Raw genomic sequence first — 16,881 nt, forward strand, 5'->3', positions numbered from 1 at the left:
TTGAAATTTATATTACTAGCAATACAAGAAATCACACATATCCTGTTCTTAAGAGGTCAGGCATTCCTAGCACTCATGTCCCAGATGAGGAGGAAGCTTTCATGTTATTTTTTTATTTCCTTGGCAATGCCTTAAATGCAGAAAGATTGAAGATAAAGTAAGAAGCAAATTTGCAAAAGATTCTAAAGGGAAAAGTGTCCTAAAAGCTATTATTTAAACAACAGAATTTCCTCTCCTTTGTCTTGGTTTCTGTGTGCTCATGTAGAAATGGAAGGTAACATCTTTTAGATTTATCACCCTCTTTTCACAGAATCTGAAGATAGCCTGATATTTTTTCCAGTTTTCCATTTGCAGTATTTTTAAGGTTATCTAATGAAAACCTCTTAAACATTTCAGAGCATCTCAAATCCTATTCTCTGATGCCAAGATTAGATACTGATTCAGTATTAAAATATGGGAAAGATACCAGGTTTTGGAAGCGTTTGTCCACTGTAATACATTACATCTCTACTACAGAAAATACAAAGGCCCCAAGCTTCAACAGAAACTATACACAATAAAAAGGGCTGCATTTCACTCTAGCTCAAATAGTGTGCTATCATCTTCCTTAGGATTTTATTAGCAGCTACATTTCAGAAAAAATAAACACAAGAAATGTAAGGAGAGAAAAAGTTAAGAGATATGTATATTTCCAGACTCTTATGGAACACTTAGGAGCTCTATTATCGCATGACAGCACATAAGCAATACAGGAAACAGCAGCAGGAACCTGCAGGCTCTGTAACAATTTGCAGCTTATATATGGATAGTTAAAATTATTAGATTTTTATTCCCCAAAGTAAAACGTTTTTGATTGCTCAATAATAGAGAACATTATTAGTCCATTAGTTACTTCTTTATTTAGAAGCCTCAGAAGACCAAAGCAGCACATGGGCTGAAGTCATACTACATTTCAACCTTTTCATTTCCTTCCATTAGTGTCTGAAAGTAGTTAACAACCACAATTAAAAGCACTAACTTCACTGTCAAAAGTCTCCTGAACCAAGTCCTTTGTACAAACCACAGACACTATTACCAGGTAAATACCTCGCCCAGAAAGAAGGCAGAGCTTCCAGGTGCTACTCAATAGGCACAGGAGCTCTAAGGGTCAGAATGAAAGGCAATTTATACTTGCTCTTAGCCTCTACCATTCAACAAACAATCATACACACATTCTCCTTCCAGAACTTTTTATTGACAACATTAATTTCTTTTGAATTTTTAGCAAATTCTGTCAAAACTTTTTTACCAGCCACTTCCCCACAAAATGGGAGAGCACACTGCCCCAAATCACTTTCACTTTGAGCAGAACTATTCAAAACCCACAAAAACCAGAATCAAACCTTTTATGTTTCATAATGTAAAGTGGGAGCATGTCTCACCTTGGTATACTCATCTTTGGCCTTGGTAAGCATCCGTAAGATATCCACTTCTTTGTTATTAGCAGAATTCATGATCATGGGGGACGCCCCTGCTCCTGTGCCCTGCTGTGCTTTGAACTGCTCCTGCTGAGTTAGGCTGAAAGGTGGGGCAAATACGAGACAAAAAGTACAGATAAAATAGAAATATTTAACCACAATTACTATACAATACTTAATGGAAACTCAAATATTTGTCTTCCCTCATCTACACGAAAACACGCATTAAAAAAATCGCTATTGAAAGATCTCTATAAAATCACAATTTGACATGAGATTAATTTTCTCCAATCTTGAATACACTAGACCATAGAATAAAATTTCCATAACTGAGTCACAATTTCTACACCCAGGAGGAGCAGGGAATTTATAGTGTTATTCAGTTCTGCTGGTGGTGGAGGATGGCAAACACACACAAATCGGGCATTAACTACTAGCAAATGACCAATTTCCTGCCCCAGCTGTTTTATTATTATTGTAGAATGCTGAGAATTAAAACACACAGCCAATTGGCTGAGCAACAGGGTATTTTTTATCTATATGAAATACTGCTATTATAAACCACTACACGTGGTTTACATTTACATGAATCCTCTGAAAACTAGGTTTTATTGTAGTAAATTACCAGTTTGAGAGTACCTAATCACCACCAACTGAAACTTGAGCTAGTTAACTAAAATGAGCTGTCAAAAACCTGGGTTTCCTAGGGTTCATTGTTTATTTCTGTAAATTCATCCCCATCAATTATTTCTTGGGTCACAACTGACTCATTTTAGAGCTGTAGGATATACAGCAAAACCAACAAACCCCACAGAACAAAACCCCACCGCTGTCACAGTCTGCGTTTCACACTTTTTTGTCACTGCAAAATGAAAAGCAGCAGGTCTTACTTTAAAAAAAAGGATCTATAGAGGAAAGATGACTACCTTCCCATCCAGGATTTTATCACAAATCCTATCTGGAACATAGTGGTAGGAGAGTGAAAGCAGTTTGCTGTGAACTGGGATGTGTGAGGATGAGCCTTGCGGGGATTTTTACTGCAGGGCACAGAAATGGGCTTTGGGGCCCTTGGCAACTTTGGCAATCAAACTTGATGTCACTCCTCAGCAACTTCTGGCTACAGAAGCTGTTAAAGACTGAGACAGATGAGCAGCAAAGGAGATTCACACGTCTGACAGGGCCTTTGCACTGTGCTCTGTTAGTCCCTAATGCTTGACTGCATCCTGTGGGTTTCCTTGGGATGCCAAAGACCCGGATCAACATCATCCCTCCTATCCATGACAGGATTTGTGTCTGTGGTGTGTCTACCCCTATACACCACAGACAACTGGAACATCCAATCACTGCCTGCTCCTACCCAGCCCCTTTACTACATCCTCCACATTATAGCTCTAAAAAAATGTACATTGCATATGCTGATAAAATCTGCACGACTTCAGCTCCTTCCTCCTCCAAGCAAACATGGAAACCTGCAGAACACAGTCCTAAGAAAAGGCTCCCTGCAAACAGTGCAGAATGAGCCCTGTCCATCCTGGACACGTGAACAAAAGAGTGATACTGAAAACAACTACCCATGTGACATTCTAAGGTTAAAATACAGCTGAGAACACAGTTCTGTGTGAAATCTTCACCTCTGGCTGGACTGCAAAAGTAAAGTTTGTGTCATGTGTATAAAACCACATTTTTGTGTATGAAAGCAATGACTTTAAAGCTAACTGAAGTCTTGCTTTAAATGCCAAAAACAAAGTGGGTTTTGTATATATTGCTAATAAATGAGGAAGCAGGAATTCAGCCATGATGTACAAACAGGAAAAAACCCACAGAAATTCTATTAGTACAGCATGCCCTCCTGATATCCTGCACTTACCTTGATATCAGGAAAAGATAACAATATTAAAAAATAAAATCTCCCCAAATTGAAAAATACATGAAACCCCCAAAGAATACAATTCTTTAAAATAGATCTCTGAGTCATCAGGAAATAAATCATATCAACTGTTACACTCTGATGTAGCTGGAGAGCTGCACTACAAATTAGAAAAAATTGCTGCAATACAGTGACTTATTTCTGATTTTATGAAATGCAGGCTTGACACTTGCAACAAATTTAATACATATAATCTTAAAGTAGAAAGGTATGATTATCCCAAAAACATAAAATGTGCATGTATGTACAGAAATACATACATAAATAGCACAGAATTTTTGTTTACCCATCACTTACTTTTTCATGAGCTCTGCAATTCTTTGGCATTCTTCCTTATCATAAAACCAAATCCCATATATGGACACTGTAAATGCACATCAAACACAAACCATGAGCATCTTCTCAAACAGCAATTCTACCTGGTACATATTTAAATGTGACCTGTAAACGAATTTTAAAATTTATTTCCATCTTATATTTTCCCCATCTAGAAACACAAAATGACACCTCAGATCCTGTCAAATCAAAAAAGGTCAAAGGCACATCTCCAAGCATGTAAATTACAAGCTCTTAAATATTCAATTAAGGCAAAGGTATTTGATCCTTTTCTTCAGAACACTCAACCAGTGGGGTTTTCCTCTTTAAAATCTTTTTCTCTGTCCTTTATTTCAGTTGTCATACCATGTCCATTAGACTCCACTACCAGCACACAGCAGGGAGCATTGCATGCCTATGGAAGTAGGAAAATCTGTTTAGTTTTCAAACAATGTTCAGGTCTATTTTATATAGCATCGAAGTTGGTGGAGTCGTATGAACATACCTCTGCCTCCCTGTAGATTTGCTATAATTCTGCCCATTATTTTCAACAGCAAATGAGCAATTATCTGTAACCAACCCCAGTATTAGAAATCTGTATTTAAGTTCAGATCTCCTCTGAATGAGAGATTTGAATTTCCTGGTAGCTCAAGTTTCTCAGACACACACAACACAAATGAAAACATCATGATGGTAAGAACCATAAGGGGACTGGAGTTAGTGCAGGTTCCACAGTCATTCCGAACTGGGAGCTCTTTCCACTTGCACCCATGCCATATAGCCTGGGGAGGACAGCTGGGAATCAACCCTCAACACTTCTCCAAACAATCTGTCCACGTTTGGCAGGGCAACTGTCCTAGTTTTAACCTCAGGCATCTGTGGTGAGAAGGGGAGACAGAAGCACTTAAAGGCTTAATCCAGATCTTTCCCTGTCCATCACCACAGCCTGGGGCAACGTCCATGTACCCAGTAACAAACAAGGAGATCCTGGCTTTCCTCCTCCTTCCCTCCCTACCCTATGGCAGGCAAGAGTCGTGTCAACCTAGCTAAGAATTGGCAGTTCCTAACATGTCTTCAAACATAGTAGAGGCTACATTTCATTTGGAAATGGATTTCATTTGAAATGGGTTGAGCACCTGTTCAAAAACAATTGCAACACTGACCCTGATGATGTAATATTTCCTAATAGTAGGAGAGTCCAAAAGCAATACCTCCTTCAATACCACAGAGCCAAACCCGTGGCATGTGAAGTGCACCTTGGCTTTGTTAATGCTTGGAAAGAAAATGAATGTACAGCTGCTTGCAAGAGACAAGTATAATATTTTCTCCATTCCCCCCCAAATTTTTAGCTGTGTGTTATCTTCTATAGAACTAAAAATGGTTCCAATTCTTTAATACAGCATATTGGCAAAAAGTCTAAAATATCCCACAAACCAGACATCCTGTAGCCATACAAAAATTAACTTTTAAAAATGCACTGTCCTTTTTATGATTATTGAAAAGTGTGATGATTTCTATTATTCACCTAAAAAAAGCGAGTAACATAATATGCACCAGTGGTTCTACAAATGTGCAATGTAAGAGCTGAACTGCACAAGCAACCTCAGCTTTTTTGAACATAAATATTAACATATGCATTTCAAATACACATAATATTCCAGCATATTCCAATGGGCATCCAATAATAAGCTGTGAACCTGTCGAAAAGTGTGCGAACAACTCATGAGGTTCCAGAACACTGAGCTGTTATGCAAAACTTCACATCCTTCTGATGAAACACATTTGAAAACTTGTTGTCCAAAGCACAAGTAACTCCATATTCTTCAGTGCAACAGCACAGCAAGAAAACTGAGAACCCCAGACAAATCAAATTTGTTTTAATCAAGATTCTTCTTTTTTATAAAACAATATCCAGTAGAGAACTGATGAAATTTTGGCCATCTGCTCCATCTTCTCGAGTTTTCTTCTGTCTACCACAGCTGGTGGCATCATCAATATGCAACACAGGCTGGACAGTTTCACCTTTGGCCAACAGAACAGACCTGTCATAAGACTATTTATGAATATCTCATAAATCTGAAAGCTGGCGGTCCCTTGGAAATGCTGCACTGCTTCTGGCCATTAGAAGCTGAAAGACTCAAACCAACAGCAGAAGCAAGCCAGTTTACCTCAGCTCCGAGACAAACACAAGTAAAGTGATAACCAGAATAAAAGACTATTCTGGATTTTCCAGAACTACAACTAATATTTTGAAGTACAGTTGCAACAAATACAACCCGATTTTGGGTCACAGAACAAGGACACTGGGTCTGTGCCACCAAACCAATCCACACCGCCACCCAACAACATATCCCATCTTAACTCCAGTTTTAAGTCAGGATACTGCAGATCCAGAGACCTTTAGCCTAGATGTCAGCTGAGCTTCAAACACACCCACATTTACTTTCTCACCTTGGTTAAATGTATTTTCAAGCCAGATTAGGAAGCACAGCTGAAAGCAAGCTAAGACCAAAGCCCAGCATCCTCTGAGCTTAGAGGTCACCCAGTAAGTGGTGAAATCTTTCAGAAATGGACAGTCCTACTGCTCTTCCTTCCACAGTGCTCCCATCTGTCCAGAACAGATGAACACTTCAGAAACACACAGAGAAACAATCACTCAGCTTGTGGCAGCACAACATACCCCCAGCTCTTTCATGCATGTGAGAATGAGGGACCAGTGAGAACGCAGTAACCTGTGGAAATCTGAGATACGTGGAGTAACCGTGGCATAAATTCACAGTGCAGTGGTATATTCTGCTGTAATCCTTATTTAAGAGAAAAATGTGTAAATAGCAGTAGTAAGAATAAGTATTAATGGCCTCCATCTTGATTAATGATGAAGATAAAATGGCAAAAGACAATTCTTCTGTGTGTGACAACACATGAAACCCCACAACCAGAAATCTAAGATGATAACAAACTGTAATTGCCATGGAACCCGGCACACTCGTACACACAATGCAATTTCACTGCAAGCTTTCTACCAGCATGAAAACACTGCGGGTCTTATCAGGATTAAACATAAACAGATTACTTTTATCTGCCTTCCCACTCCATCAGACTGTTTGACAAAATAGAATTCCAGATCTAAGTATCATTTGTAGAGTGGTAATTTCATGTTCATGTTAAAAATGAATCACGAAACATCAGAGGCACAAAGCAAATTTTTCTACTGCCACACAGAAGAGGAAATATTAAGTCACTTTTAGGCCCAGCTTCAACCATAAAGTTACGTAAGAAGAGATTATTGTAAAAACCAGAAAAAGATAAAATCAAACCCGAGTAATGAATTGATGACATTAAAGGAAAAAAAGTGCCAAAATTACAATGTTGTTAACAAGATTACACAAAACTATGACATAATGCAGCTATGAAATCAAGAAGATCCAATTAATATTGAATGGGAAGCTAAATAAATTACTTAAATAAACTGACTGAAATTATTAATTAGTAAGGGATATCAGTCTTTAGAATTTTTAGAATTTGAGAAAGGCAGGCTACTCATAAGTCGAAACTGAAAAATTATAACAAAATCGGTGAAGCTCCTTTAATAGCTCAGTGATTGAATTTCAGGAAGGACACTATTTAAGTTTTAAATCACGACTTCAGAGCCAATTCGAAAGCTTCCGCCTTACAATTTTCATTTTTTGGCTACGGATTTCTCCTGTCCTCACAGACACTAGAACACTTGATACTATTTATAAGCAGAAGCTGACAGCTGCTATCTCCCAGAATTATAGATAACAATTTCTAACCTCCAGATACTTGAAACATTCGTTTGGTTATTATGATAATACGGGATTTCTTACCAACTTCAATCATTCGTGTTAAGTATTCTGTTAAAAAGAAAGGCATTCTCTAGGATTATTTTTTTCCTCTTCATTATGCCAGTGATTAGATTTTTGTCTTCTGGATAGACATTTCCATTATCAAAGCTTTTGTTTCAGTGTACCTGCAACACGTGATTTTTAAGCTTTTCCTCCACAGACTGCACAAAGTCTTTAAGCTTGGTAAAGACAAATACAGAAATAACTACTGACTAGAGATTCCCCTGTACCTAGGAACTGTTTTATACTTGCTGGTATTAAAAAAGTAAACAAATTCTTAATTTTTTTTGTTTTATTCTTGATTTCATGCTTAAGGTATTTTACTTCATGTATAGTCTAGGCTCTTGCTCCTGAATATGTAAATCCACACTTGGCTATGTTAAAAAGAAGTTCCTGTATCCATGTCTTGCAAGGCAGGCAGACACCTTTATGTTGCTCATCTTTTCTCTCTGCTGTCTACCATCCATGCAATATCTGACCCTTCAGCAAACTACCAATGCTTGCATTTCTTTCTCCAGTATTTTTTAAACTACTGCAGCCTCCAATTGCAGGACCTATTGAAAAAAGAACCAAAGTGGGTTATATCCACAACAATGGTTTTCAATCTATGAGTTTGTAGTTTAAAAAAGGAACTAAAGCATGCCATGCTAATTTTGTGCTCTTCTGCTCCAATATGAGTGTGTTCCTCTCATCCATGATGTTTTACAATCACAATACAAGCATATGAGGTTCCTTCTCCTTTGCTCAGGCTCACGTGGTACAGGAGACCTGCCTGTTGAAGCTCTGCATCCTGCTCTGCAGCATAGTGCATGAGAGGACTGCAACAAGGGAAAGAAAATATAAAAAACCTGCAGCTAAGACAGCTGCACACTATCCTGGAAGGCTGAATTCCATCCCAGAGATGTTATGCAATGATACACAAGCTGTGAAATGTCATCTGAAGTGGCTGCACTGGCTGGGTGTGCTGCATTTCCCAGGGGCTGAGTTGAGATCCTAGACCTGGGTGCAAGACTTGAGTGCATGACCTGCAAAAACACCAATCATCCCAATCCAAGTCTGTAAGAAGTGTTTTTGAACCTGTGAATAATAAAGACACTGGAAAAATTTGGCTTGAGTAATTAAACTCAGATATTCCATATTTAATTGGTCTCTAATTGTAACCACTCTGCCCTAGGATCCCAATTTGTGAAATGGGAAAAATAACATTCCTAATCTGAGCAAGGTAAAACAGTTTGGTTTGTTCACGAGTTATCAGCTGTTATAGTGATGATCATTGGAGAAAACAACAAGAAAACCCAATAATTCTGTCTCTAGTGCAGAACTTCAGTGGTACATAACAAAGAAAGTGACCCATGCATCAGTAATGAGAAAAAACCAGAATACTGAGTAGCCTCTGGATGTGAACACCACCCCAACTATTTGATAACTGAAACAAAGTCCTTATTGCAAAAGAAGACAATCACACAATATAAAATTCCATAAACAGAGAGATTGCACAACCAACCTTAATGCTGGTATTTCCTGGTTTAGGAGCCCTGAAGTTCTTCTAGCTCTAAACAGGCTTTAAGTTCTTTCAAATGCAAAATTTTTCTCTTTAGATACTTAAACCCAGAACACTAGAAAGAAAACCTTCAGTTGTATCCTATTATACCAAATTGATAGAAATGTGGCTCATCAACAGGACTGGGATTTTTAGGCTTCTTGCTTCTTGAGATTGTGCAAAGCTGCACAGTACAAAATATGTATTAGGTAAATGTATTTGTTTATAAATAGTGGAAATTCCTCTCTGGCTATATCCTGTTATTTCTGGAAGCTTTTAAAGAGAAGTCAAATTTTTTATGGTTTCTCAGGCACAAAAATTCTGATAAATTGAAGCAAGGTAAGAGTTTTTCAAACAATGAAAATGTGTATTTTGATATGAGCTTCACCTAAATTCCTGAAAAGCTCTGAAAAGGCCCTACCTGTTAAATTATCAGACACTTGCTCTTTCATTTAAAGGTTGATAAAGCTCCTAACCCACTGAATTGGAGAACTGTTAATAAAGACAGAAAAAAGGAAGACTTGCTATTTCCACTATCTCAAATGTTTAAAATATTATATATGAACAAGCAAGAAGAAAACTCAAAACCCAACCAAACCAGTTATTAAAGGAAAAATAATCCTACTCAGAGACATGTTAATGCCAAGCATTGATTACACATGGCCAGCACTGATTACACATGGCCATTTTTCAGCTTAACCAGTGAAACTCAAGTGAAGAAGGAAGTGTTTAAGCAATTTTATTGAAAAAAACCAAACACAAAATATGAAGCAACAAAACCCCCAACAAAATGAAAAGGCCCCTCCAGACCCCTTCCCCCAAAAGCAAATGGTTTGAGAGTGGGCAATGATTGGCAACGCTGCTCAAGTCAAGAATAAGTTCCTCACTACCATCTGTTTGTGCTTGGAACCATGCCTTAAAAGTCAAGACAAAATTTTTGTTAATAGAATGGACCCTGAAATATTCCTGCCATCATCTATCAGTCCATGAAAGTTGGGGGACCAATTTGCAGACTTCCAGATAGAGCCAGCAAATATTTCTGGTTTCATGAGGCAAAAAAAAAGGGACAGCACAGACACAGTGGATTGTTTAATAAATCTTATCTGTGGCTCTGCTGTGAGAGACTGACTTCAGGCAGATTTTAAATCCAAATTTATCAGAATTTTTTTGCGATGAAAAATCAACTGTGTAGCAGTCAAACAAAACAGGGTCACTGGAAAGCCCCTTAAATGGCCTCAAAGCTGAAGTTCTGTTAGCACTGCAGGAAAATGTAAAGCCCATTGATCTGTTTATTTCCATAAAGCTCAGCAGATCTAAGGGTCCATCAGCAGGTTCTTTACTTTTTTTGGAAAAGAGCCCAAATGCAAACTGTATTTGCAAGATTTCCCTTAAATATGCCTTCTGTTGATGCTACAAGAAATTTTTAGTCATGACACAGGAATAGCATCTATGTTATGATCCATCTGGCTTAGAGAATTTATTTTTTTCCCCCCACACCACTGGTTTTCCAGTCACCTCCTGCCATTGCATCATCAGTTCCAAATAATTTTTAAATCATGATGGTGCGTGACACTGAAATTAAGGCAGGAAGGCTGTAGATGCCAGGCTATCAATTTCTTAAATAACAAGTTGGTCTTAATAAATATTTTTTTCTTATAAATAGGCTCTCTTAAATAACAAGTGGTTCTCATTACTATTTCACAGTAGACTTCCAAAATGTCCCCATCAGACTAGAGCTCCATTGCCTTTTGTAATGGAAATGACAGAAGAGTCTCACTCAAGGAGTGTAAAAGGTAAGTGAAGAGGTACTAAGAGAAACAAATGGTGGGTGAAAGTCCTGTTCTAGTTTTGATAGAGAAAAATGATAGACACTGACTTTAGAAAGGTAAGTGAAAAAGTCTGCAGCAAAGCTAAAAACTACATCCACATATCCTCAGCCAACACAAGCATGGTTTGTGTGAAATGAAAACCCATCAGAGAAAGGCTTACTGGAAAACAAATGCAACTGCTCAACATCTGAAACTATTCTCTTTTTTAGCTTACCTGTGCTCTATATTCTCTGCTAACTTTCTAAAGCAAACAATACAACATGTCTTCAACGCACCGAAACGAAGCCAGGCCCTGATCTACAGAACTCATCCAAACACAACACAAAAATGCCTTACACAAACCTAGGCTAAATATAAATCCATACCTTCCAGCAGCACAAAGGCTTACACTAACAGAGCACTGTCACAAGTGGAAGACGTTCAACTAGAAACCTTTTCTTGATTCTGTGCACTTCACTCCTACCTAGTAACAAAGAGCAAAGAGAACTCTCCTCAATCAAGAAGGGGACAACATAGCTTTTCCAGCCTGGGGACAACAGAAGAACTACTTTTATTGGAAAGAACAGAAAGGAGAGCTACCTTCAGTGTCTCCGTTTCCATCCCTTTTCTTTCCACCTGCCTTCCGCTATGTTAAGAAAAGCAGCAGCTTCTGTATGTTCCTCGTGGAGTATCTGGGCATCCAGTCCCATGGGGAAAAGGTGCTCTGCTGTGTGTGACACACACAGCTGGTAGAGGACTCACCAGGATTCTCACATCAAGGTTTTCATTTATAATTTAGTCCAATCTAAGAATATGTTCCCAATTATTTTTAAAGTGCATCTCTGAGGTACCTGCCAAAGGTACACCTCTAATTCCACAGCTATAGGTAAATTCAAGGTCACATTGTTTTCCAAACTCTGACAGTGCCATTTTCCAGTACATCTGAAGAGAGGGGAAAAAAGAGAAGACGATTTTAACCTCAAATAGGTGTTCAAGAGCATGTCATTTTTTCCTGAAACCTGAATTTTTACTATAATCAGTATGATGAGCTGTCACTCCAAATGGTTTAACTCCCACAAAATAATGAACTTCAAAAAGGCCTTCATGAGGAAAATAAGCAACCTTAACTATAGATGATGTTTCTAATTCTGACTGTTGTGATCTCATCTCATATTTCTTCACTGCATACCTTCAGATCCTAAGTAATGGAAATACATTTGCAGATCTGGACTAAGTTCTTAGCCTGCAACAATAAAAGTCTAAGTTACTTGTATATACTTGTAACAAGAAACACGTAAGAAATACCCTAAGATCAAGAGAATTTCAACCCCCTCATTTTTGTATTTTTCCATTTGGATACTCTGTACACACTATCATTTTGGAGGTAGGCAATTGTTTGATTTTTCCTACACCATCTCTAGTTCTAAAATGCTTAGAAGAAGAATTAAAAAATTCACACAGAAATAGGCAAAAGTCAACTACTCCTCCTGAGATCTCACACAGCTCGTATTTACAGCGTATCTCATGCATTCCCTTTTATTGCTTGGCCACAGCCTGTTAACATGTTATACTCAACACATTAAAGAGTTCTCTGCTGTTCTGTAGCCATTCCTTCTCTTGCAGTCAGCTCTTACACTGCCTTCAGCAACATCTGCTTGGCTGTAGAGCTGCAGACAGAAACTTTTCAGTACAATTTTTAGCAATATAATACAACTTCCAGGCACAGAAAGGACTTCCACCGCTCTCACAGAGTGACAGGCAAACAGTGATAGGTTTACTCCAGTTGTGAGTAGGTTCACACTGTGTTCACAAGCTAAATTTCACCCTGAAGCCTTTATCATTCACATATGGTCACTGCATTTTTACGTACTTGAAACGTGAAGGATTGTTAAAGTACTAATATAAATGTTACACCTGCGTTTTCGTTGTGAAATGGAAATTTAGCAATTTCTTTCATGAAGATACAAATACCATCCCTTTGAAGTACCTTGCTGCTTTTTTCTTTTAATTACTGTAATTCTAATTCACATTTGTATATATTTTAAAATTTTATATTAACTGCTGAAGTTAGTGTTCAGGTTACAGAAGAGTCAGTAAACTTCTGAGTATTCTTGCACACGAGACATTCTGTGTGCAAGAATACAGAATGTTATGTGTACAAAGAGAGAAACAACACACCCCTGAGATCAAATTTGTCACCAAGCAAATGTAATTTAAGTAGTAAACAGTTTCTTATTTAACCTGTAATTCAACAGAAAAGAAACCCCTCACATTTATCAAATTCATTTTATATTAGCAGCTAAACATTTCACAATAGCAGCACTGGGAGGTAGCCTGCAACTTTGAATCCCTGATTATAGAGATAGTCATATTTAAATAAAAATTTGGGATTTTTGCCTTGGACTATTTTCACTGCAGCAACTGTATTATTTCCACACAAAGTACAAATGCATATTTCATTTTGCTTCAGAAGTCAGCAGTGTTTTACTAGCTTATGCATAATCCTTTAGGAGTAAAACTTAAGGGTTATCATCATCTCCTTCCTCAGTCTCTCCCCTCCTTTAGCTTTTAACTCTCAGTGCAAATTTGAACATCTGCTTTTCTTTCTGTTAAAGAGCATTAGAGAGAGAGAAATATTCCCATGAGAGAAACCAGAATAAGAACAACAGGTAACAATAAACAAAAAGTAGCAAAGCCCTGCAGGAAGACATACCATACCTCACAAAAAAAATTCCAATGTCATTTCTCTCCTTTTTCTAATTATTATGAAATTTCATGAACTTGTTAATTGAGAGATGCTACATGTTCCTGTATAGAGGATTTAACACTGTATGTTGTTTAGGAAAAGATATTGAAATTTTACAGAAAGGCAGTTTGTTTGGCAGAGACAAAAGAATTGGTACAGCTCATCAAACAGAAAGTCCATACCCTGTCTAAGACAATGGCCAGCAGCAGATGATTCACAGAAAGAATCTTCTGAGTCCCTTTATTGTTGACTTCTGACCTGAAGCATGTGTCTTACATCACTTACTTTTTCTTTTCCCCCTGGCTACAGAATCTCTCTGGTTGGTTTAATGCACGTAAATAATACCTCTGTTATGCAAAGGGATTACTAAACCAGGCTCCAAAAGTCCTAGGCATATGTATGTCCAAAATAATGATGCCAGAAGGAAAAACCCACCAGGGTATTTTTTCAGACTGATTTTAAGCAATGCATTATGATATGAAGACTTTGTATTTTATTAAAGGAAGCTCCTCTGCAAACCCAACAACTGGGTTGCAGCCACAATGATTAAAGCAGAGCAGGCAGCAGGCATTCAGCCCAGTGCTGTTACTGGTTTGTATGCCAGTTAAGACAAAAAAGCCATGCTGCATTTGCAGCCCGAGTGGAATTCCACTGGAGCACTTGCACCGTGGTTCTGTATGTAACACATTCCTTGTCCTTTAAAGGGTATGCTATCTTACACTTGGGAAGGGTTTCTTTCCTTTTCCCTCCTGTAATTGAAAAGTATTCTTTACTGCCGATTTAAGGCTTGTTTTGACAAAGAGAGCACTGATGAGGCACTCAAGAGCTTGTATTAAATCAAAGTTAGACAGAAGTGAGCAGCTTGTATATGTGCTGTGGGATACACTTGCTCACATATTTATCTTCCATGTTTTGAGAGAAGGTTACAAATATTTTTATACACATACACACACATATAAAAGAGTGTGAGTAAGCAAGCTCACATTCCAAGAGAAGTTTTCTGGCTATGTCAGGAGCGTAGTCCACCCTCTGCTAAGCAAACCTATTTTTTTCAAGCACAAGAGGATATTATCAGAGGAGCCCGTGTGGACATACAGAAACCAGAGATCGTCATGGCTCGCTGAGGTGATGAGCTGACGGGTGGACGGCGCCCATTATCTTCACTCCTCAATCCAAGTTTTCCTGAAAAACGGACAGGGGGAGGAGAAGGCTCCAACTGAGTGTAAGGCACAGAGGACAAGCAAAGGATTAGGAGTGAACAGCAAGAAAAGGAAGGAGAATGCAAAAGATATTGCAAACATTTCAAAGAGCTAGGAAATAGTTCCCAGATGAGAAGATCCAGTTGTCAGCAATTTAAAACAATATTCAGGTTTTAACGTCTGTACAAGGCTATTACATAAAATAACTCTGAAGCAAGAAAATTAACCAAAAGGAATGTGCCTTCACTATCTCTAGAAAATACACTTAGGTTCAGCTGCTTCAACGCTCCTTGGAATTTAAAAATGTTTCAAGCCTTGGTTCGGCAAGCGTATCACCCCCTGGCCAGCCACCAGCCAGGGGAACCCGACACGAAGTACAAGGGGAAGGTGGTGCATGAAACTCAGCTGAACTGCTTCTACATCAAACCTGGAGGTAAGACAACATCACCCACTTGTGTGCACAGAACCTGTACTGCTAGCTGCCAGGAGTGTTGTCCTTGTGTTTAAATAGAGCAATCTGTGTAATGTAGGAGACTACACTAATACCTCGCAGCAGTATTTGGTGATAATGTACTGTGAGGCCCTAAATGTGTGATCACACCACCACAGGATCTAGATAATTCTGGTAATTCTCAAATCTGGGGAGTTAAGTAGATGGATGGTTATACATGGTAGATGGATGGTTATATCTTGGTTATATATTGTATTTTGAGCATCTAATGAACATTGCTTCCCCACTTCCACTGAGACATGATTAAAAAAAAGGAATGCAAGTATAAGAAAAAGAAACAAAAGGGTTTTTTTGTAGACAAAGAGGCTAAGAAGTTTAAAACATACAAAAGCTGGAAATACTAAATACATGCGTGCGTATGTGAAGGGATTAAGCTGCAAAGGCGGTTACACAAGGGATTTGTGAAAAGCAGCCAGCTCTGGGATATCCTTGTTTGCAGGAGAAATACGTAGGCACTCATGTACGTACTGCCCCTGATCCTGAAACACTTCCCATTTTATGCTATACCAGGAGGGATGTGTGAAGTAGAGGCTGTACAGGTAGCCACATGAAAATAACCCCTCTGAAAAAAAATCATTATCTGTTGCAAGCCAAACTCTTGAGCATTACTGCATCATATGCCTATCTTATCTTGAAAAGACGTCAGGAATGCCCAGCACTGGCACTACACTCTCCACAGTAAACCTCCAGACAAGCTAATTTGTTGCTTATATGCTGACATCCATAAATGGGAAACAAAGACTGTGTCTAGCAGATATATGCAGTATTACTCTCCTGCCATTCCATACAGAAACTCATCACAAAGGTGGGATGCTTGATACATGCTTCTAACTCTATTCCATATCCTGTTCCTACTGATTTGTTTGCCCAGGCAGAGCTACAGCTCCCCCATGTACAAAATATTTACCAGCCATCAAAAAACTACGCAGCTTTTTTATCTTAGCTCTGTAGCCTGTTTCTTCTCGCATGGCATAAAGCTGCTCTGACTTCCAGATTGGGCTGAAACTGAAAACCTACATTAGGATTTCTGCACTTTTCCTTACACTTTTTTTAAAGCACCTCCAACATGCAACAGAACACATCATTAGAGCAAAAAGATGGCTGCAGTCATCGTATTTACGGCTGCAAAAAGCCACTCGACAAATGAAAACCATTCTTAACTGCTTGCTTTGTTCGGTCAAAGGCTTCCACAATTGGCACCAAATCCTCAGGGTAGGAATGGTGAGGAAGAAACACCTGAAACATCCTTTTTAGAAAGTCTGAATAGAAATATCTGTGCTGAGATGGGCGGTGTGACAAGGGACGTGGTGTTACGCATCAAAAATTGAAACGTAAGGCCTTCAGAAGTGGTGTCTACAGCTTCCACTGAAAAACATAAACTGTATTTAGTTTAAAGGAAAATATGAATAATAAGGCAGCCCTGGAAAAACTAAATTGAGAAACACTTATTAGTACAAACTATTTTGCTTAAAAACAACAAACAAAAAATAGTTTTGCAGTTCATCCTCCTTT

General features: G+C 38.4%; 2 protein-coding genes across 3 annotated transcripts in view; one reads left to right on the forward strand and one right to left on the reverse strand.

Annotated features, from left to right (window-relative positions):
- Window positions 1–16,881, reverse strand: part of DCP1B (decapping mRNA 1B) — a gene marked incomplete at its 5' end in the record, with an annotated part of 40,811 nt that overhangs the window by 13,735 nt on the left and 10,195 nt on the right. For both annotated transcript variants that reach the window (XM_082279809.1, XM_082279810.1), the window contains 2 exons: window positions 1,422–1,557; window positions 3,682–3,748. In XM_082279809.1, coding sequence (XP_082135935.1) covers window positions 1,422–1,557; window positions 3,682–3,748 — 203 coding nt within the window. The remainder of the gene's footprint in view (window positions 1–1,421; window positions 1,558–3,681; window positions 3,749–16,881) is intronic.
- CACNA1C (calcium voltage-gated channel subunit alpha1 C) overlaps window positions 15,162–16,881 on the forward strand; it is a gene marked incomplete at both ends in the record, with an annotated part of 458,232 nt that continues 456,512 nt past the window's right edge. Inside the window, one exon of the mRNA XM_082279808.1 lies at window positions 15,162–15,291. Within this exon, the coding sequence (XP_082135934.1) occupies window positions 15,162–15,291 (130 nt within the window). The remainder of the gene's footprint in view (window positions 15,292–16,881) is intronic.

Source organism: Coloeus monedula (genome assembly GCF_965178545.1).
Source record: "Coloeus monedula genome assembly, chromosome: 4".
NCBI classification, from domain to species: Eukaryota; Metazoa; Chordata; class Aves; order Passeriformes; family Corvidae; genus Coloeus; species Coloeus monedula.